Source organism: Tiliqua scincoides, chromosome 3 (genome assembly GCF_035046505.1).
Source record: "Tiliqua scincoides isolate rTilSci1 chromosome 3, rTilSci1.hap2, whole genome shotgun sequence".
In the NCBI taxonomy this organism is placed as follows: Eukaryota; Metazoa; Chordata; class Lepidosauria; order Squamata; family Scincidae; genus Tiliqua; species Tiliqua scincoides.
Window position 1 is genome coordinate 199,357,496 of NC_089823.1, and position 21,453 is coordinate 199,378,948.

A 21,453-nucleotide genomic window follows, 5' to 3' on the forward strand; every position below is an offset into this window, starting at 1 on the left:
AGCTAGTACCATCAAATTCTGATTCATGTGTTATGAATGCAGGAATCCTCCAAAAAAATTTCAGCTACAAGTTTGTCCATTAGAAATGGGATAAACAATGCACTACTATTATGTATGCCTGTTTTAAATAAACGAGGTTTCATTTTCAAGAGGAAAACTATGATCTCTTAAAACCTGACTTATTTGAATTTTATCCCACCTTTCACCACACATGGTCCCAAAACTGACAGTATATATGCAGTAAAATGTCGCTAGGTGATACAAGTGAGATTTTACCACAGTTTCAACACCAATACCAGTGAGGTTAATGGTTGGCAGCCGGAGATATCAGGGTGCAGCACTTTTTTTTACTGTATAGAATAAGAACATGAATGTTGGCTGCAATTTTTAAATGACTAATGGAACATATTCAGTCTAATGTGTCTCCACTACAATTCTATAAAAATGATGCACCCACAACCACTAGTTGCCTCTGAAGATGAAGGACTGTGTAGCTGTTTATTGTATATGGACACAATCTCTTCTTTCAAAAAGAAATGTGATAGCTTGTCAGAAAATACAAAGAGCTAGGCATTCCAGACCCACACATGGCCCAAAACAAAACAAAACAAAACAAAAAAATCAAACCAAATTAAACTTTCAGATTTCAAATTAAACTGTCTCCAGAATAAAAGTGTCTGGTTTATATGAAGTATTTTGAACAGGAAGTCATTTTCTAATGTTTACTCCCCCCCCCCAGTGTTTTAAGATGAGTAATCAAAGTAAGTTTAATAGGGACAGTAGGATTCTACCAAAGTAACCTAGCAGGAGTGTAGATATGAAGGTTTTTTTCAAGTTTGCTTTGAAGGTTGCCAACTATGACCCACATTGGTTCAACTTTTTAATGTTGTATTCAATGAGATGCATTTGTAACCTCTCTAATGCTGTTGTCATAACCTTTATTGGCATGCACATCACAACAATACATGGATAAAACTCAATATTTACATAAAATCACAAGATGGCTCCATGTTCCATAGTTACATAGCATACACCTCGAAAAGTTCCAGTAGTAGTGCCTCCATAAGCTAGTCTCATACAGGGCTAAAATTCCTATCTCATTTCCCGGGTACTTATGACTGCAGTGATAAAGCAAGAGATGTTAACAAGAGTTTCTCCCTCCTCTAGTGACAAAAGTGCTCACAGCACATCTGCCTCTGCCCCTCCCTGGAAGCGCGCCAGGATAGGCATAAGACATTTCTTATGTCTTAAACTTATGCAAAACTTAAACTTATGTCTTTCTTATGCAGAAACTTACGCAAAGGACAGAACAAGAAGATGTGTTGAAGTGACTCCTCTTGGTTCAGATCACAGGGACAGAGCCTTGTGGAAGTCTCTCTAATGCAAGAATAATATTTAAGGAAGCTACTTAGTGCATATTTGTTATTCAAATTCATATTACTTTTGTTTTCTAAAGATACTGTTGAACAGATTGATCGGGGTTAGCCCATGCTGCCTAATGTGAGAGCAACTGTCAGTCATTTTGCTCTCATCTACCTAAGCCCTCCAAATTCTAACTCCACTAGACTTTTTCTGTGGAAGAGGAAGGAAGAGTATACATTCAGAAATCTACTACTCTGGGCCCCTTTTGAATTCCATAAAAGGAAGCAAAAATATGGTCTGACATGCAAACATAGAATTAATGAAGTGCTAGTATAGTGTGACAATTCATATGAGCAATGACCCAATACACCTCCAGTTCCAGCCTAGCCTGACTCATGAACTTCAGCGTAATACCTCACATAAGGCACTGTCAGCCTCAGCCCACAGTAAGAGGAAGATAAGACAGGCCTACTTACAAGGTATTTTATGGACTACTCAGGTATTATGCAACGTGATGTGAGAGAAGTAGAAGTATATTAGTGCCAGCATTATTGCTATTCGTTTGTATTTACTTGAACTCAGTGACACAATAAAAACATAACCTGTCAAATCTTTAAAAAGTAGCTCTAGTTGTCACACAACTAAATGTTTGACAGTTGTAAAACTGACCTTATATATTTTAAAAATTTACCTTTCAACCAAATTTTTGATATGGCACCAACATTCAAAATGTATGAAATTTTAGATCATCATGTTTGCAATCTTGCAAAAAAAGATGCTACTAAATTTTGAAAGTCTAAAATGATTTCTTTGGTACAATGGTAGCCAACACTGTGCACATACATAACTTACAGTCCTGAAAACATTGCCATGATTTTCCCCTGCAAATGAATCCAGAACTTACATTTGTGGCAGTAAATTCACCTCCTGCTGATGCTATCTTCCTGTTAGAAGGTATGGTCTTCATCACGAAAGACAACTTATGTCTTGTCTCACAACCTCTTCCCCACTGTTGCTACAGGCAATGATACATGAGGAGCCAGCAGCAGCAAATGACTACGGGACCAAAGTGAACCATATTCCTCTAGCCACCACATCAACATTGCAAAATTGAGGGGAAGACACAGTTCCTTGCCAAAGCAACTTCCTTGCTTTCCTTAGCCAAAGAAAAAAGAGTAATTGTCACCTCTTAATCCTTTGGTTCTCTAGTCCAAGAAGCATATATATGTCAACATACTCAAACAAAAACATATGGTGTGTGTAAAATGCTAATGGTGGGACTTACTTACCTGCAATGGTAATTTCTCAAGAGCCAGTTCTGTGCATTCATATTTAGAGACCACACAGCTCTTTAGACATCTTCCCCAGTATATCAAAAGCACAAACAACCTCAAATAAGAGGATGCCAAGACACTGAAATAATTTTTTTTTTAGTAAACTAAATACAAAGAATAGACAATGTGTTTTTCTATTTCCAAATAATGACTATACAGATGCTTCAAAACATAAAAGGGTGTTAGGAAATACTGCATTTCTGTCACCGGAAACAGTTGTGCCAAAGTGACAGTAACATCACTAAGGGTGCAATCCTAACCCCTTATGTTATTGCTTTCCAGCACTGGCATAGCAATGCCAATGGGACATGTGCTGCATCCTGCAGTTGGGTGTCACTCATGGAGGCCTTCTCAAGGTAAGGGACTGTTTGTTCCCTTACATCAGAGCTAGAAAGCACTGACATAAGGGGTTAAGACTGCACCCTGAGAGGATTAATACCTGCAAGGAGTCATAACTTCTGAAAAGTTATGAGAAACTTCTGGCAGCATATAAAATTATTTTAGTCACATACACATAAGCTCTCCTACTTAGACTCACAACAAAGGGTACAACTACCTGACTGGAAAGTACTGAGTGGGGAGGGAGGGATGCAGGTCTGAATATGCATTGGGTACCTTCCTTTGTAGCACTGTGTTATATTATTATGGTCTGAATTGCAAAACCAAAAAGGGACACAAAAATCAAAACACTTCTGAAATTTACTGCGAGAAAAAATTGCAGTGTTTTGATCCTAGATCCCAGAGTTTTGTGGTGATGGGGGCAGGACGGGACTGTATGCCGTTTACTCTGCAAATTAAATCTGTATTTAAAAAACCAAAAATTAAAAGCTGGTCAAATATAGAAAAAAGGGAACAAACTTTAAATAAGAAAAATCACAAATATAACTGAATATACAGAACTCTTTACTGGTGTGATAGGGCACCAACAACAAAATCTTATGCGTGTTTACCCTGAAGTAAGCCTACTGCATTCAATGGGACTTTCTCCCAGGTAACTGTATATACAGGAATGCAGCCCAAGAAATTTAAATAGCCTCTGCCCTAAACTCTGTGTGAGTCAGTTTTACAGACCTAGCTGCATTAATAAACCCAGTTAGATTTTTATTTGTGTACATGCAGATCTTTACAGAATGTATCACCAATATTATGCCGTCTATGGTAATAGCGGGCTTGCCCTAGACTAGAGAGATCACAAACTGGCTCAGGAACAGTTATCTCAGTTGTGCTTCATCCATGGCAAGTTGTTTGAATAAAAATGTCTAATCCTTTCAAGAGTACACAGCTAATTTGGAAGAAGCAGCCTATTGGAATCAATAGTATGCCCTTGCAGGGGTCTCCAAACTTTTTGGCCAGAGGGCTGTGTCAAATATCTGGCATGGTGTTGAGGGACGGAAAAAAATTTAAATGTAAAATTTAAATAAATAAGAGATGGAATTTAGATGCGTGAATAAATGAATGAATGGGCTCATTCAATCAACCTCTCTAGCCCTCAGAACACCCTCCAGACACAACCAGAGCACAACTTTGGTCACGTACAGTTGAGTGGGCAGGAGGCTTTCAGGGGACAAGAGGCTGGTTACGGGCCAGATAGGGACTTGTTGCGGGTCGCATCTGGCCCCCGGGCCGGGGTTTGGAGACCCCTGCCCTATTGGAATAAAACTGTAAATGAGAAAAATAAGAGCTAAAGCGCAAATTGTTATTTATATCAAATGCTTCCTCATTTTATTGCATAAACATTTTCAAAACTATTAGTACAAACTTGTCAAATATATCAATTTCAACAGAAACTGTGTATAAAACTGATTTTGACATTTTCCATATTAAAAACCATGATCAAAAGTTTGTAATAAAAAGTTCCAGCCCCAAGAAATGTAATTCTTTCCTGAAAATAAGTGAGCACCAGTTTCAAAGTAGGCATGTCATTTGGAGCACAAGTGTTAATATATATGTTTGGTGTGTTCTCAAGGCAGTTGTTTGCATTTTGTCAACAATATAGATAATTTTTTTTAAGGGTCCCACATACCATACCTATAAATTTGACATTGAATATGGGAACTTTTCAAAATGTTCACTATTTCACCTATAGTGGTTTTACTTATTGATGAAGCATTGCAGACAGAATACTTTGTAAATATTCTTCATTATTTAGTGGATAAACATTCTAGCATCCCACAAATAATGAGTGAATGGCTTAGCACAGCTCAAGGTAAGCATCAAACTGCAAAAAACTCACAATTTATTTAGGATATGTGTATAATTATACAGTATAACTTAGGTTTATTAGGAGGGAGGTTTAATATAAAAGTTACTAAAGAGCAAGTGATCATAGTGGGAGTTGGTACTAAAGTCTTTGCTATAAAAAAGTAACTATTGCATGTAATACCAGATGGATTCAAACACTGCAAAATGACAATAATGGGAATGATTACCAATAGGTTTTTAACAAATGCCCTCCAAAGGTTACATATATATATATATACACACACACCACCTATTTGAATATAGCTGATCAGAAGTTTATTACTATATAGATTAACTAAAAAAGTTTAAAAATGAATCTGAATTGAAGATCAGTATCACTACCCAATTCAAGTGATAAAATATAAATTACTAGGAAATGAGATTACATCAATTATATATTTGTAAAACTAAAGGATATACTTTCAGATCCTGTGCAGTCTGTTCTGTCAAAGCTAGAATACTGACTAAGTTGTATCAGGTCCAGTAAGTACACACTCCAATCAGAAAATTACCTCACACTTTTAACTGGATTAAAATAAATGTGATTAAATGCAGAATAAATATAAACTCATAATAACGAAAGTAAGGTTTGCTCTGAGTATATCCAATTAACATCTAATGTATTTAATACCACCTTTCCCTGTACCATAAAGTGCAGTCAAATGCTTTATCACTGTACAACAGAATTAAATTCATCTGTATGGATGCTGCTGCAACTATTACATTAGTACAGAAGGTCTTATGTTCCAAACTTTCATCTCCCCTGGCTACCCCATGTTTTATGCTAGGAGTAATTGCCCTGAATTTTTCCCATCTTGATGGCTGACCCTGAGGGCTATCATCAGCTACTTACTACAACCTGCTCCTAATGCACACATTAGAAATAAAACACAAAATCAGGAATGCTAGCCAAGCTTTATCAACAAAAAAGTTTCTACCAAGAACTAGGTTTTTACTAACGAAGTCACAACATTTACAGGTTTAACAGAATAAGCAAGACTACTTCAAGATGCTCCTAGGATGAACAATGATGACTTTTGTACAACAGACAGCTAAAGACAGAAAAAAACATGTTAACCTATTATGGCTTTCTTAGCAAAATTAGTAAGGTACTCTGAGGCCAAATGAGGCTCAAAAGAGATGTCCCCTCCACTGCTTAGGAAGGCAATTCTATTCTGTATCTTTTAAGTTCAAAACCTTCCAAAAGGTCTGCTGTCCACAGGTTAAAAAGTGAGCCTTTGGCTCTCTAAAATCCAGATAGCATATCATTACCCATTCCGCTGCTTATGATCTTAATTATTAAAAACAATTACTGAGGGAACTATGTACTGTCCAATGTACATCCTTTCAGTTCTATTTCAATCCTGGCTTTGACCAACATCACCTTGTCAACACTTAGCTTCACATCTTGCTAGAACATGAGTACTGTTCTAAAAGGAATACTTTCTAATCATGTTTCACTTAAAAAAACAAACCCTAACACATTCACACCTAACCAATAATTGCAAACTTAGGGATCACTTCCTATCTTATGTAGGGAATGTAATCAATTTAATGTTTTAATGCAGTGGTTTCCAACCTGGGGTACATGTACCCCCAGGGGTATTTGCCAGGATCTTTAAGGGTACTTGAAAAAAAATTGAATAATGGTAGAAAAAGGCATATCTGTTAGAATGTCTTGTAGGACTGGCATTGGAATGCCTTGTGGGGCTAATAAGAGGTATAATTTATGGAAATGGGCTGCAAAGAGGTATGCAAGAAAAAAATTGGAAACCATTGTTTTAACAGAACAGTAAAAATGACTTTCATTACAAAATGTCACTTATATTTTCCCAAGAAATGTTTAGCATTTGAAATGTATTAAGTACATACAAAAGCAGCATTAAAAAAAAACAGTTTATGTTGAAGTGTGCTTTCATTTACAGTCCATCAACATACTTAAGCAGAAGCAACTTAGGGCTGCAATCCTACACATATTGCACTTACATGGGAGTCAATTGGTCATTATGAGTAGACACATAGGATTGCACTGTTAGAAAGCCCTTTGGGAAAGTTGGCAAAAGGTAATATTTTTAGCTCCTTCTGGGAAAATGTATCATGGAAACAGCATTTTAATAGCCCTATATTTAATAGCACAGATCCTGAACAAAATATTGATACGCAATACCCCCAAAGGAAAGGAGATGGCTGATCTATCTCAGAACATTTGACAGAAATCACAGGGAAGCAGCTCACTTGTGCCAATAATTCACAAGTGGAGTGGCATACGCATATCTTCTCTGTCAGAAGAGGCATTTCTCATGTTACTATTTAACTAGAGATGCTATTTGTAGCATGTATGCTTCGTAGCTAGTGCATCAAAGAAATTTTGAAGAACACCTAGTCCATATGATCAAAGATGTGCAGCCCAATAAAACGGCTAAATTAAAGCCCTTTTCACAATTATGACCACAGCTATTCTATAGCCTATTCTAGTAACAGAACTAAAAAAGTATCCTTATAACAAATACATGGCAATTTCATAGAAAAAGCAAAGAATTAAAATTAAAAATCAATGTAGATTAAAAAAAATACTTGTGGAGTGCATTCCCCCTCAACCCAAATTGATATGCTTGGTCATATCAAAGTGATATCAAATCAGACAGACTTCATCCCTGGCACCTCTTGTGAGAAATTAAGAGGCAGAGATGTCAAATATGAAAATACAAAGTCCAAAGTTCACACTATGTAGTAGGTACTATGATTATTTAGATTGCCACTACCAGAGATGGATGCAATTATCACTGAGATAAAGTATTTTAAGCACACGAAATTTCACCACAGCTACTGTAACAATTGCTAGTAATGGCAAATTATGTCAGGGGAAAGGTCAGAAAGCTACTGCAGATACTCGCCTATAAGCCGACCCCACAGTTAAGTCGAGGGCAGGTTTTGAGCCATCAATCACGGAAATTTCTATGACCCTCGGATAAGTCAGGGGTTAAACTTAGGGGGGTGTCTGACTATAGTTTTGTCTGATTTTACCCAAGGCCAGATCCTGAAAAATAACCTACCATTAATTGTTATCTAAGAACTATAGTCTCTAATTTATTAAAAACATAGTAAAAGATCGTAACATTTTTATTTTTAAATTCCGGTCTTCACCACCTTTTTGTAAACATGATCAGAGTAAGTGCACTGTAAACCACATACCAGTAAAACAGTGGTTCCCAACCTGGTATTCACGTACTCCCAGGGACACTCAACAGGACCTTTAGCGGTAATTGAAAAAGAATGGCAGAAAAAGGCAGGCTGTGCTCCAGAATGCCTTGCAAGGACCAGCAAGGCAGGAAGGGAGGTAGCTAGTTAGCTGTGAAAGCCCCACCAATAGCTAGTTTTTGGTCATCAATTCATCTATGAACCAGTGTTTGAAAACCAGCACGGTAAAAAAGCTGAAACATAATGGGGAAAGTGATCAATCACCCAGAATTTCTCAGCACACTTCTGGTGCAAAACAGTGCAAAGGCAGAGTCTTCTGTTCCTCAAACAGATAAAAAGAGAAAACACTGTGATGAATACATGAAGTCTGGGTTTTCATAGAGAGGAGATGAGGGCTTGTATTATTACAAACATTTTGCTAATATGAAGGGTATAATTTATGGAAATGGGCTACCAAGGGATATGCAAGTGGAAAAGGTTGGGAACCACTGCAGGAGATCCATGAATCAAATCCACCTTTAAGGTGGACATGAGGAGAACCATGAATCAAATCCACCTTTAAGGTGTCTGGTGTGTTAAGCCAGGAGCTCTACATACAATATACAACCCATAACTCATAACTGAGAGTGTGCAATTCAATTCACAGCAGAGAGATTGAGATATTTGCAACCCCTTTTACTCAGAAGTAGACCCACTGCTTTCCAAGGGTGTTATTCTTAAGTAATGGTGCACTGAATTGTAGCCTGGGAAGGAGGGTCCCATCCTGGTGTTTCAAAATACAGACCTGCTTTGCAAGCATTGGCAAAGCAGAACCAGGTTGCAGCAGAAGGAAGGAGAATAAAAGGTTAACTTTGGCTGCAATGTCCCAGAAAAGTAACTATAGCAACTCAGGAGGTGCCTGCCTGAGCTGAGCAACAGGTCAGCTTAGAAAGGAAACTTTAGGGAGTTGAAAGGCTCTGCCCTCTGATTGACCCGGAGATAAGGCAAAGTGAGAATTGGAGCTTGATTACTTGGCAAAAATTTCACATACTATATGTGAGTATCTATGGTAACTAACTTAACAGATAACCCAAAGGTAATAACCCCATTATACTGAACTTCACACTGAGGAGTTTAAAGTTTAATCAGGACGTCTATAAAAATGTGATTATTAGAAGTAGAATTGTGTCAGATGGGAAATTCAGAGCAAATATTAAGAAAATCATCACAGGTTATACAAACCACCAACACACACTGTTCATTTTAAAGGAAACTGATGAATATACATATTGCACTATCCTTCTCTCTTTATAGGTACAGTTCAAAAATTAGATAAAGATACATAAACCTCAAGATTCAATCCAACAACATTTTACTTTCTCTCTTTGATAAGGTTTGGCACCTATGCTTTACAACTTAATGGCCAAATCCTATTCAGGTCCAGCCTGCACAGTGCAGGGCCACTGATATGGCATCTGCTAACCCTGAGGGCCAGCTGGGGATCAGACTGGCTAGGAAAGACATGTAATTTTTTTTACATACTTCCTCAGTTACTGCCTGCACCTTATGGGATTCTTCAAAACTACACTAGCTCTTTTGAGGGCGAAGACCCTTCTGGGATGGTGTTTCTGGATTTGGCAGGGGTCACATCGACCAATATCCACCTCCATCCTGGCCTGATCCCTGCCTTATTTACCAGCAAAACCATGCCAGTGGCCAATCTATTTTGGCACTGCTGATGATGCACAGCCTTCTGGGGTACTAGCAGCAGCGCTCCACAAAACAGCAGTGATGCTGCTACAATGGCATACCACATGCTTAGAATTGGGCCATAGGAATTCATTCTCACATGTTAATCAGCGAGACCCCAAGGAAACTGGTTCACTAACTCTCTCACTACAACATACAGTAGTCTTCCAATACCACCTTAAATATGAATCAAGTTATGTGCTGCCTTCAGAAAGGGACATCTGTGCATTCACATTCTTCTAACATTCATAAGGTCATTTCCCTGAATGCAGCACTTAAATAAAAACTACAGTACACATTTTTCTCCACCATTTCTTCTATGGCAAAGAAGCTTCCCATGCCTTGATTCAGTTAAGTTCCAGGTTTCTTTCTGCAGTGCAAACTGACTAAAATTTTTAAAAGCTAAGAGAGAGCACAATAATGAGGCAACTGCTTTTTGAAGATTCTAGAGACACTTATTGCCAGACTACTCCAAAAATGTAAATGGTCTTTTAAAAGTATGACTATTCAGAATTCACAGTGATGCCCTACAAGTATGGATGCAGGCTCTCTAAAATGCACCTCTATTTTGATTCTTGGAGGAATGTAGCAGATTTGTTGTGCATGTAGACCAGGGGTGTCCAAACTTTTAGGCAGGAGGGCCACATCATCTCTCTGACACTGTGTCAGTGTCTATCATCAGGGGTCAGGAAAAAAAGAATTAACATTTCAAATTTGAATAAATTTACATAAATGAATATATTAGAGATGGAACTTAAATGAATGAATGAAGCTCTTGCAATAGCTCAAGGCCTATAAAAGGCCTTGCACAAAGCAATGTCAGCCTTTCCTTTGCTGCTGCAGCTGCATCAAAGGCATAAAACAGCAAGCAGTGGCACACGAGAAGTCCAACAGTTGGCCATCATGTTGAGAACAGTTGCATCAGGCCAGCACGGGCTCCAGCAAGTCTCTGGAAGGCCAGAGGCTCATTGGAGACTGGGGCCTCACTGAGGGCCAGACTGGGAGTCCTCAAGGGCCGCAAGTGGCCCCAGGGCTGGGGTTTGGGCACCCCTGATGTAGACCAACAGTGGAATCTTATGTATGCCTACTCAAAAGCAAGTCACACTGAGCTCAATGAGACTTACTATCAGGTTACTGTGCATATGATTACAGCCTTGTGAGTTTTCAAAATTCTTTCTATTAAACATATATGCAACTTGATTCCAAACACTGCCACTATGCAGGACAAGGACTTAGGCCGGTTGCCAACTGACATTTAACCCTTACTACACAACAATACGATGCCTAAGACAATGGTTGGCTATGCTAGACTGAGTTGAACACAGCCAGTTGTAAGGAAAAATCAACTATGATACATTGTCTTTTGCCACAGATATGCTAATAACCCTGTGGGGTTTACATGTTAATAAAGTTATAGTGGCTTGTATGTACCACTGATGCCTACACTTCATCCTAAATTCATGACAATTTGTGGAAAATCTGAAATATGAGAAAGAGTCAGCTAAAATATGTAAATTAAAAATCCAGCCAATGGAATGGATCAGGTCAAATACAATCTACATTATATTGCTGTTTTAAACCTGTTTCTCCATAAACTAGTTTGCCATATCAGCTAAAACATTAATGGCTTGCATGTGTTTTTTCTGTTTCATCTTCTTGAGCAAGATTCTTCAGATTATTCTGAAAATCAAGGGAGAAATTCTCTCCAGCAGCTTGAGCAAAGGGGTTATTGAAAAAGAGGTTTATATCTAACGGGGCTGCAGTTCCTGAATCCCATGAGTCATCAGTACTGCTAGAATCTTCTGTAGTGGTAGGAGGATAGCTCAGCTGTTCCAGCTGGTCAATAATGTCAGTGAATTGAAAGGCTGAGCTTGACTCAGAGCGAACTGAATATGCGGGAAAGTTCACCATAGAACTAGCTTCAGAATGATTAGCAGAGCTATAAGTGTGCAAAAACGTTGTACCGTTTAATGTCAAATTGTTGAGAGAACTACTTTCAGAACGGTTGTTTATGAGTGAACTAGTTTCTGAAGGACTCAGAAGACTTTGCATTCTGCTTGCCTGAGCTTTAACTTCAAATAATTCTGAAGTATCTGATGGCTGCTCATTCCCATTGAAATCACTCTCTCCTTCAAAGTCAAATTCATCATCCATATTCATATCTACTGCTTCTATAGAAAACCTGTCAGGACTTGACTGAGATGATACCATATTTTGTTGAAGAAGTTCTTTAGTTAAAGCAGGTGAATCTGAGAGATGCCTACACAGATCTGTCTCCTGTAAATCTAAGCCATCATACAAATAGCAAAATGCTTCAGACCCTCCAGCATAGAAGGAAATATCTGCTGGATCATCATCAATGAACTCTTCTGAAATTTGCAGCTGGGAGTTAGCTAGTTTTACAAGTGGGGCATCCCTACCTTTATGCTGATGCTCTGTGGATACACCTGCAGTAAAGTCATCCGCATCATTGTCATTTTTACAAGTAATCCTGCCTTCTTTAACACACTTCTCTACTGCTACATCTAAGCCAGAGCTATTCTCAACACCAGAACAAACAGGGTTGCAGTTTTCTGCAACATTACAAAACCCAACACCTTGGAATGGTTGGAGTATTGATGATCCAGGCTGCTGTGCTGTTTTCTTCCCAGTTTCTTCAGATAGTCCACTATTTCCTTCTGTTGTTGAGCTCCTTGTATTTGATATTCTGGGCTCCAAAAAGAAAGGGTTGCTCTCTATGAAAGTGGGCAAACTCGCAATGTTTGTGGATAACACATTGTCTGAATGGAAGGAGGTGTACGTACAAGCATTAGGCCCAGGGGTTTTTAACCCTTCTGTAAATGAAACACTCTGTGGAGAAAAAAAGATAGGTTGACATTAGACAAACTATTTTAGCATGTGTGCTTGGAGCCATAGGATACATGTGCAAGTGGAAATATTTTCTCCATAGGTTCATGAAATGTACTGGGTGAAAAAATAATCAGGAATTTCACCATAATGTTTGGCATGACTGGACAGTAAACACTTTGAGACTCATTGCTGCCCCATTAACGAGTGGGGAAGAGTGGGGAACGTAACACATGGTTAACATAGACAAGTGAGGGTTTTTTACTGGTACCATGAAACCAAGGTCCTATTTCAGGGGTGCTCAACAGGTGGATCGCGATCTACCGGTAGATCGTGAGGCAAAATGAGTAGATCGCATAGTGCCGACCCCCCCTTCAGGTGCCTCTGGGAGGAAACGCCGGGAGTAAGGCCCATTGTACTCAATGGGGCTTACTCCCAGGTAAGTGTGGCTAGGATTGCAGCCTCACAGCCTAATCCTAGGCATGTCTACTCAGGAGTAATTCCTGTTATACTCAGTGGGGCTCAAGGTACACCAACATACATTGTACACATAAATGTTACATGTTATGATGGCGCGAACATTGTAAAAAAAACTCTGGTAGATCTCCGGGCCTTGCTGGGTTTCAAAGTAGCTCTCGAGCCAAAAAAGTGTGAGCACCCCTGTCCTATTTCATCAATTATCAGATTTTGTAGTTGCAGTTTCCATTCATAAGGCTAATACCACACTCAGAAGGGAAAAAAACCTGGTTTATGTTGATCCTAACAAGATCCTTACAGAATAAACCTTTTATACCCCCTTCACATATGTAATTTCAGCTTAACTCTGCAGAAGGGAACAGTAATCTTCATTTCATCATGTAATCCTGTGCATGTTTACTTAGAAGCAAGTCCCACAGGACTCATCCCATGTATGCGCAGAACTACACCACAATTTAATTGCAAAAGTAGTTCTTAAACTTTAGTCCCATGTGTTAAAATTTTATCCACATGTATTATTACAGCTAATTAAAATACCGAATGCATTAATTGTTGTGGTTAGCATTAGGTTCACACAACATAGACGTTTCTGGATAAGACAATTGCCATTTTCCCTTCACCTGCCTTTGTCCTAAAACCTCAAACCAGTACTCACTATTCCATACTTATCTCACTCGAGTCATAACGATTTCAAATGCTATATTAAGATTGGTAAGACATGAGGCCCTGTGAGAGAAGGAAGAGTTTTGTCTGTGTGTGTTTTAAAAATGAACATAAAAGGAATTGTGGGCCAAAGATGCCCAAACTTCTCATTTTCTCTTTTAATTAACAAACTGAACAGGCAGTACCCTTCCTTCTGAGTCATTTTACAGTCTAACAAAAAAATCTTAAAGTTCCTCGATGGTAATGAATTCATAACCATTTGATTGGTATTTCAGACAAAGCATATTGTAACATCTTTAAAAGTCACTGTTTGTTGACAAGTCTACTTTGTCATAGGTATAGTGGCACATGGTGTGGTACGCACACATGCCAACTGAAGTATAGAATACAAAAATTAAGGACAAAGATCTCAGATTCTGGTAGTTATTAATTCAATACATGATTTGCACTCTCTACTGCATCAAAATATAACACATGACTAAACACAACATCAAGGCTAGGTTCAGACACAACATGAAATCATAGCTTGTACAGATAAACCATAGTTCGTTTTCATATCAGAACACAAGTGTACCTACAATCGTGTTCTTGGAGGGTAAACCAAGATCCACGTCTACACTTAAAGCTGGCTTGCAAATCACCATTTGCGCTAATTATAGTTCGCTGTTATTTCTGAATTTGCATAGTATAACTATTACTACTACTACTATAAGGAGAATAAAAATTAACAAATATTCACCAAAAAGATAAAAAATGTATCACTTCATAATTCAGAGCAAAAAAGTTGACTTCAGTAATCTAACCAAGATAAACAAGTTCATTTCAGGACTAACCTGTTTGGGTGTATCAGCACTCAAGGTATGAGCAGACATTCTAGTTTTGCTATGTCTCCTGTAAAAAGAGAATACGCTGTAAAGACCTCAGAAATAATCCAACGTTTAATCCTATTACAAAATGTGATTTTTTAAAAGTTGCATAGGGAAGGACATTATCACTCAGCACAGCCTACTTCATGGGGCTATTGCAAACAGAAATGAATAGGTGCTATGAAGAGTAATAGTAGCCAAGTCTCTGACTATTGCTGTCGTACAATCAGTGATTTCTACTATTAGCAGCCAATACAGATTACAATCATACTCACGAGGGGAATTGATCAAATCACAGAATACGCAAATTAAGATGTTCACTCAGATAACATACTGAATACACTTCAGGTGTAATGCAGAACATGATGTTTGGGTTTTTTCAACTTTTCAAAACATTGCTCTAATATTTCAACAGATAGTCAAAATGCTTAGTGTCTGGTACAGCTCTTTCAGTCATATTAGATATGAAGCACAATTTTACTGAAAGCAGCTTAGCCTGGAGCTAAAACCAGACCATATTAGATTTTTGGCCTGACATCATCTATGAAGAACAACCCTAGTTAGGCAAGCTCAAGGGCAGGAAGCTTCTAAAGCCCCTCAGTAAAGATGAGCACGTAGTGGAAGAAGATGGCTGGATCAACTTGGAAGGTCTGAGCCAAGCAAAGCAGAAGGAAGCAGTAGTCAAATCCCAAGATTCATAGGATTCCTAACTAGAAAAGGAATCCAGTGCTGTGCTACAGAACCTCAAAAGACACTAGGAATTTTAAGCTAGGCGGGGGGAGTGGTCAGTAGAATATACGCCTTGCATATATTCTTAACATCTTCAGTTAAAATGATCTTGGGTAACTGGACTGGGAAGACTGCTGCTGTCTAAGATCTTGGAGAGTCACTACTAGAGAGGCAGACAGTTCCGGGTCAGAGGGATTAATGTTTCAACTCTGTATAAGGCAGCTTCATTATGATCATAGGTATCAGTACAACTGTAGTATCTAAGGTGAGACAGATCAAACACATTTTGAAGCAGCAGAAATAAAGAAAAAGTTCACCTATGTATTTTGTTGCACTCTAAGAACCACCCTACAACTCATACACATACATTATTAGTGTTAATAAAGGACAAAAATAGAGACATTTGTAACACAGGAACAGAGAATAAGAACTTGCAACAAGTATGTCCAACTGGTCTTAGATGGAGTAAGAGTCTAGTTTAACACAATCCTATTGTCTTCCTGTCCTTCAGTCTAATCTACTTAAGATATACAAAATGTCTGGGCCAATAATTTAACCCAAACAGTTCGCAGCATCAAGTACCTAGAAGTTAAATTCAGTGGATCTGAGAAATACAAATGACTAGCTTTGAAGCTAAAATCAATAAATTGACAGGAAGATTATGGTTTTAATGCTTAACAGTTTAAATGCCAGGGAAGAAAAAAGTTAATCTGCACAATTTGTTTCAAACATCAAATTTCATCATCAATTTCACTGAAGTGACAGACAAAACAGTCTGCAAGAAGGCATTAAAAGCGCTTCTCTTATAAAATAGATATTACCTTTCATAAGGCATTTTTTTCAACCCACTCTCTTTAACATAGTCCACCAACTGTTTCTGTGTACGCCCACTGCAAAGCAATAAGTGTAAATGTTACCAAAATATCTTCATACAAGCACATAAAATTCTAGGCTTTGAGCAAATTACTTGAGGAATAAAATCCTAAATCTTTAAATTAAGAAGAATAACTCAAAATATTTCTCTTCTGATTCCATTTTCCTGGATTAATATGAGTTGGGTTATATCATACCTGTATCTGAAAGACGACCCTCTGCTGAAGAATACTGCTTTTGATTTTGGTTTTGGCTGATCAAATAGCCTGAAGAAAGTGTGATATTCAACACAGATTTTCCAGAAGTTCTTGCACTCATCTCTACTGCCCAACAGAAATTCCAGAGTATCCTGATACGGACCCTAGGATTGAAACACAATGAAGTTGAAGTACACCAACTCACATAAGATTAGATAGAAAAACCTAGCAGAATTCAATGCAGGTCCAGAGAATTTGCTTCAGAACATCCAATAATTCTCCATCAATAGAGGGAATTGAGAGGTTTAAAATACAGATGTGCATCACTTAGCAATGTTAGCAACCAACGATGGGCCACATATACAACAGACTTTGATTTACTGCGCAGAAACTGAAACTCCTTATCTTTGTGTTGTGGTTGTCATTAGGAGTCCCCAGAGGCTTCTTCCAGGTTGCTTTGGGCCTCCACAGGCCTCAGAATGGCCCGTAGGTCTCTGGAGCTACTTTCAGTTTTTTTGTAAAACTTCCAGTTTGCTTCCAAAAACCAGGAGTAGCTTCTGGATGCTTCTGTAGTTCGTTCTGACACCTGTGGAGGCCTTGTATGACCCAGAGGCAGCCTCTGGGGCCTCAAATGATGAAATAATAAACTTTAAGGGTCCCTTTAGGGAGAAGGGCGGGGCAGAAATAAAGTTTATTATTATTATTATTCGGCCCCAACCCTACTATGGATGAGGGCAGGTTAGGATTGGGCAGGGCAGGGCAGGTTAGGATTGGGTTGCCCATCATGTTCCCTCCTCAGGAGCCTTCTTTCTAGACTGAACAGCCCAAACGCTGAAGCCTTTTCTCATAAGGGCGGTGCCCCAGCCCACTAATCATTTTGGTCCCTCTCTTCAGCACCTTTTCCAGCTCCATTGCGTCCTTTTTGAAATGTGGCAACCAGAACCAGGCAAAATACTCCAAATGTGGCTCTACCATTAATTTGTACAATGCTATAATATTCGCTGTTTTATTCTCAATGGTATAATATTCTCAATGGTATATTCTCAATCGTATAATATTCGCTGTTTTATTCTCAATTCCTTTTTTAATGATCCCAAGCATGGAACTGGCCTTCTTCACAGCAGCTGCACACTGGGTAACACTTTTGTCAAGCTATCCACCACCACCCCAGGATCTCACTCTTTATCCATCATAGACAGCTCAGAACCCATCAGCGTATGCATATGTGAAATTATGATTTCTTACCCCAACGTGCATCAATTTACACTTACACTGAAGCACGTGTCATTTAGCAGCCCATTCCTCAGTATAAGAGATCCTTCTGGAGCTCTTCACAATTCATTCTTGATTTCACCACTCAGAAAAGTTTAGTGTCATCTGCAAACCTGGGCTCATTGCTGCTTATCTTCAATCCCAGGTCATTTATGAAAAATGCTGGTCCAAAGACCAGCACACTAAGGATGATCTTCATCTTGCTCTAGCATGCAAGAAGTAGATCAATGTAACTTACACCTGTGGCAGACTGGAAAGAGGCAGTGGCAGACTCGAGGGGAAGGGCACCCCAATTCTGCCACCACCTCACAATCTGCCATTGATGCATATTGTTTCAGATTGCCTTATAGTTGGAATGCCTCTGTTTACAACTGACAAGATCTTAGACTGTTCCATTTCAGATCATTGTATTTCAATCAGACTGCTCTAGTATCAAGTTACTCTAGTGACTGCTCTAGTATCAAGTATCACGTTCTTTCAACATCTGAACCGGAACAAACCCAACTGGCATTTGAACTGAGAACCAAATTTTGAAGAAAATTCTATGGCAGTGGTTCTCAAACTGGTGCATTATGATCCACCAGTTCATGTAACACTTCCCCGTCCCTTTAAGGGGTGGGGAAGGGGAGGCAGTAACACAATCTCCAAAATCATGTTGCTAAGGGGGGGGGGGTGCTTTGCACTTTTAACTAGGCAGGGCTGCTGGAGGCTGCAAGAGGTGCAGGGAGCCCTGTGCAGCCCTCTACAGTGCTCTACAAGTCTTGGAATCTTCAGTAAAGGTGGGCACAAAGCACCTCCTGCAAAACGAAAGTACTTTGTGCTTGCTTTTCCTGAAGATTCCAAGCCTCAGGGAGCGCTGCGGAGGGTTGCATAGGGCTCCTGCAGCCTCCAGCATCCCAACCTAGTTAAAAGTGCAAAGCACCTCCCTCACCCCCCTTAGTGATGCAATCTTGGGGATTTTGTCACTGCTCTAGCACCTCCCCCCCGAACACTAACTGAGGGAGTAAAGCTCCCTCAGAATTTGAGAAACGCTGCTCTATGGGGAACTGCTACAAGTTCTGAAATAGAACTTAGAGTACATTACATTTCATTTTGGCCTGGCATGACAAAGCAAACAAGAAATTTCTAGTAAAGGTAAAGGACATCACAGGGAGCACTGAAGATTGCAATAGAGTTAGGAACTCAGACTTTGCTAATTTGAAGCTTTCACTTTCTGGAAACTTATTAACGTCTGATTACAGAGTTCCAACAGTTAACATAATCAACAAAGTACCATAGATACTCACATATAGTATGTGAAATTTTTGCCAAGTAATCAAGCTCCAATTCTCACTTTGCCTTATCTCCGGGTCAATCAGAGGGCAGAGCCTTTCAACTCCCTAAAGTTTCCTTTCTAAGCTGACCTGTTGCTCAGCTCAGGCAGGCACCTCCTGAGTTGCTATAGTTACTTTTCTGGGACATTGCAGCCAAAGTTAACCTTTTATTCTCCTTCCTTCTGCTGCAACCTGGTTCTGCTTTGCCAATGCTTGCAAAGCAGGTCTGTATTTTGAAACACCAGGATGGGACCCTCCTTCCCAGGCTACAATTCAGTGCACCATTACTTAAGAATAACACCCTTGGAAAGCAGTGGGTCTACTTCTGAGTAAAAGGGGTTGCAAATATCTCAATCTCTCTGCTGTGAATTGAATTGCACACTCTCAGTTATGAGTTATGGGTTGTATATTGTATGTAGAGCTCCTGGCTTAACACACCAGACACCTTAAAGGTGGATTTGATTCATGGTTCTCCTCATGTCCACCTTAAAGGTGGATTTGATTCATGGATCTCCTGCAGTGGTTCCCAACCTTTTCCACTTGCATATCCCTTGGTAGCCCATTTCCATAAATTATACCCTTCATATTAGCAAAATGTTTGTAATAATACAAGCCCTCATCTCCTCTCTATGAAAACCCAGACTTCATGTATTCATCACAGTGTTTTCTCTTTTTATCTGTTTGAGGGACAGAAGACTCTGCCTTTGCACTGTTTTGCACCAGAAGTGTGCTGAGAAATTCTGGGTGATTGATCACTTTCCCCATTATGTTTCAGCTTTTTTACCGTGCTGGTTTTCAAACACTGGTTCATAGATGAATTGATGACCAAAAACTAGCTATTGGTGGGGCTTTCACAGCTAACTAGCTACCTCCCTTCCTGCCTTGCTGGTCCTTGCAAGGCATTCTGGAGCACAGCCTGCCTTTTTCTGCCATTCTTTTTCAATTACCGCTAAAGGTCCTGTTGAGTGTCCCTGGGAGTACGTGAATACCAGGTTGGGAACCACTGTTTTACTGGTATGTGGTTTACAGTGCACTTACTCTGATCGTGTTTACAAAAAGGTGGTGAAGACCGGAATTTAAAAATAAAAATGTTACGATCTTTTACTATGTTTTTAATAAATTAGAGACTATAGTTCTTAGATAACAATTAATGGTAGGTTATTTTTCAGGATCTGGCCTTGGGTAAAATCAGACAAAACTATAGTCAGACACCCCCCTAAGTTTAACCCCTGACTTATCCGAGGGTCATAGAAATTTCCGTGATTGTTGGCTCAAAACCTGCCCTCGACTTAACTGTGGGGTCAGCTTGTAGGCAAGTATCTGCGGTACATTTAATGATTAGGCATGTGCAAGTTAGGTACAGAGTTCATAGTAAACTCAGAATATAGCATTTAATAACACTCAAACACAAAATCTGAGATGTACATCCTATAATTAGCATGAAAATCTGCAGGGCCCAAGAATAACTGGTTTATATGCGTGAAGTTGAATGCATTTCAGTTCATATTTAAGCCAGTTTCAAAATGTAGAAGGGTCATCGTCACAGCCATACTTACATGAACCTCTGGGTGAAGCTTGATAAGGAATCGTTTTCTCTTGAAGCTTATTTTTCGAACTTTGGACCAGTTGAAAGTATTTATTTTTGTATTGCCCTATATAGGACACAGTATAATGATGCCATTGAGGAGTACATATAATACAGTATTTAAATGGAATATAATCACTGACAGACATGCATCGTCCAATTGCTATCCCCTGGATCAGACTTAATTGCTAACAGTACAACTTGCTTACTCAAAAGTAAGTTCCATTGTATTCAATGGGACTTACTCCCAGGATGTAGGATTACAGCCCAAGTTGTCATATAAAAATAACAAGATCCTTAAAAAATAAAAAAGTCTTCCAATGTCTCCAATGGAATAATTACAAGAAACTCTTGCATGTGCTCATCAAGAAGAAGCAGGAAGCATTTCCAAGTACTGAACATTTTAATGAAATCTTTAGTACATTTTTATCTGCAAAGAAACAAATATTGCTCTGCTGTTGCTGGATGACCTGGGCACAATGGAAAACAGTGTCAGTGCCAAGACATTCTCTCTAGCCACCCTTCTGCAAACAGATACAGCCAAAACAGAAAACCAGCCATATTTCAAACCTAAGTTGTATGAAAACCAACAAAACTATTGGCCATTTAAGGCTGAAAGGTGGCCGCTACTGTGACAAAGTGCTCTCTCCAGCTTAGGGATTTGGTTATAGGATAATCTGTTCTTAGTCTTAAGGAGCACTGCTACACAATGCTCCATGCCCAGCCCAAAAGGATACCTATGGCAATATCACATACACCCCCTCCCAC

At 39.1% G+C, this 21,453-nt stretch overlaps 1 protein-coding gene across 3 annotated transcripts in view; it reads right to left on the reverse strand.

Annotated features, from left to right (window-relative positions):
• The window catches only part of FARP2 (FERM, ARH/RhoGEF and pleckstrin domain protein 2), an 87,795-nt gene that overhangs the window by 24,291 nt on the left and 42,051 nt on the right, over positions 1 to 21,453 (reverse strand). For all 3 annotated transcript variants that reach the window (XM_066619061.1, XM_066619063.1, XM_066619062.1), the window contains exons 9-13: positions 20,657 to 20,752; positions 16,516 to 16,679; positions 16,267 to 16,335; positions 14,684 to 14,741; positions 12,461 to 12,713 (exon numbers count right to left, since the gene is read on the reverse strand). In XM_066619061.1, the coding sequence (XP_066475158.1) occupies positions 12,461 to 12,713; positions 14,684 to 14,741; positions 16,267 to 16,335; positions 16,516 to 16,679; positions 20,657 to 20,752 (640 nt within the window). The remainder of the gene's footprint in view (positions 1 to 12,460; positions 12,714 to 14,683; positions 14,742 to 16,266; positions 16,336 to 16,515; positions 16,680 to 20,656; positions 20,753 to 21,453) is intronic.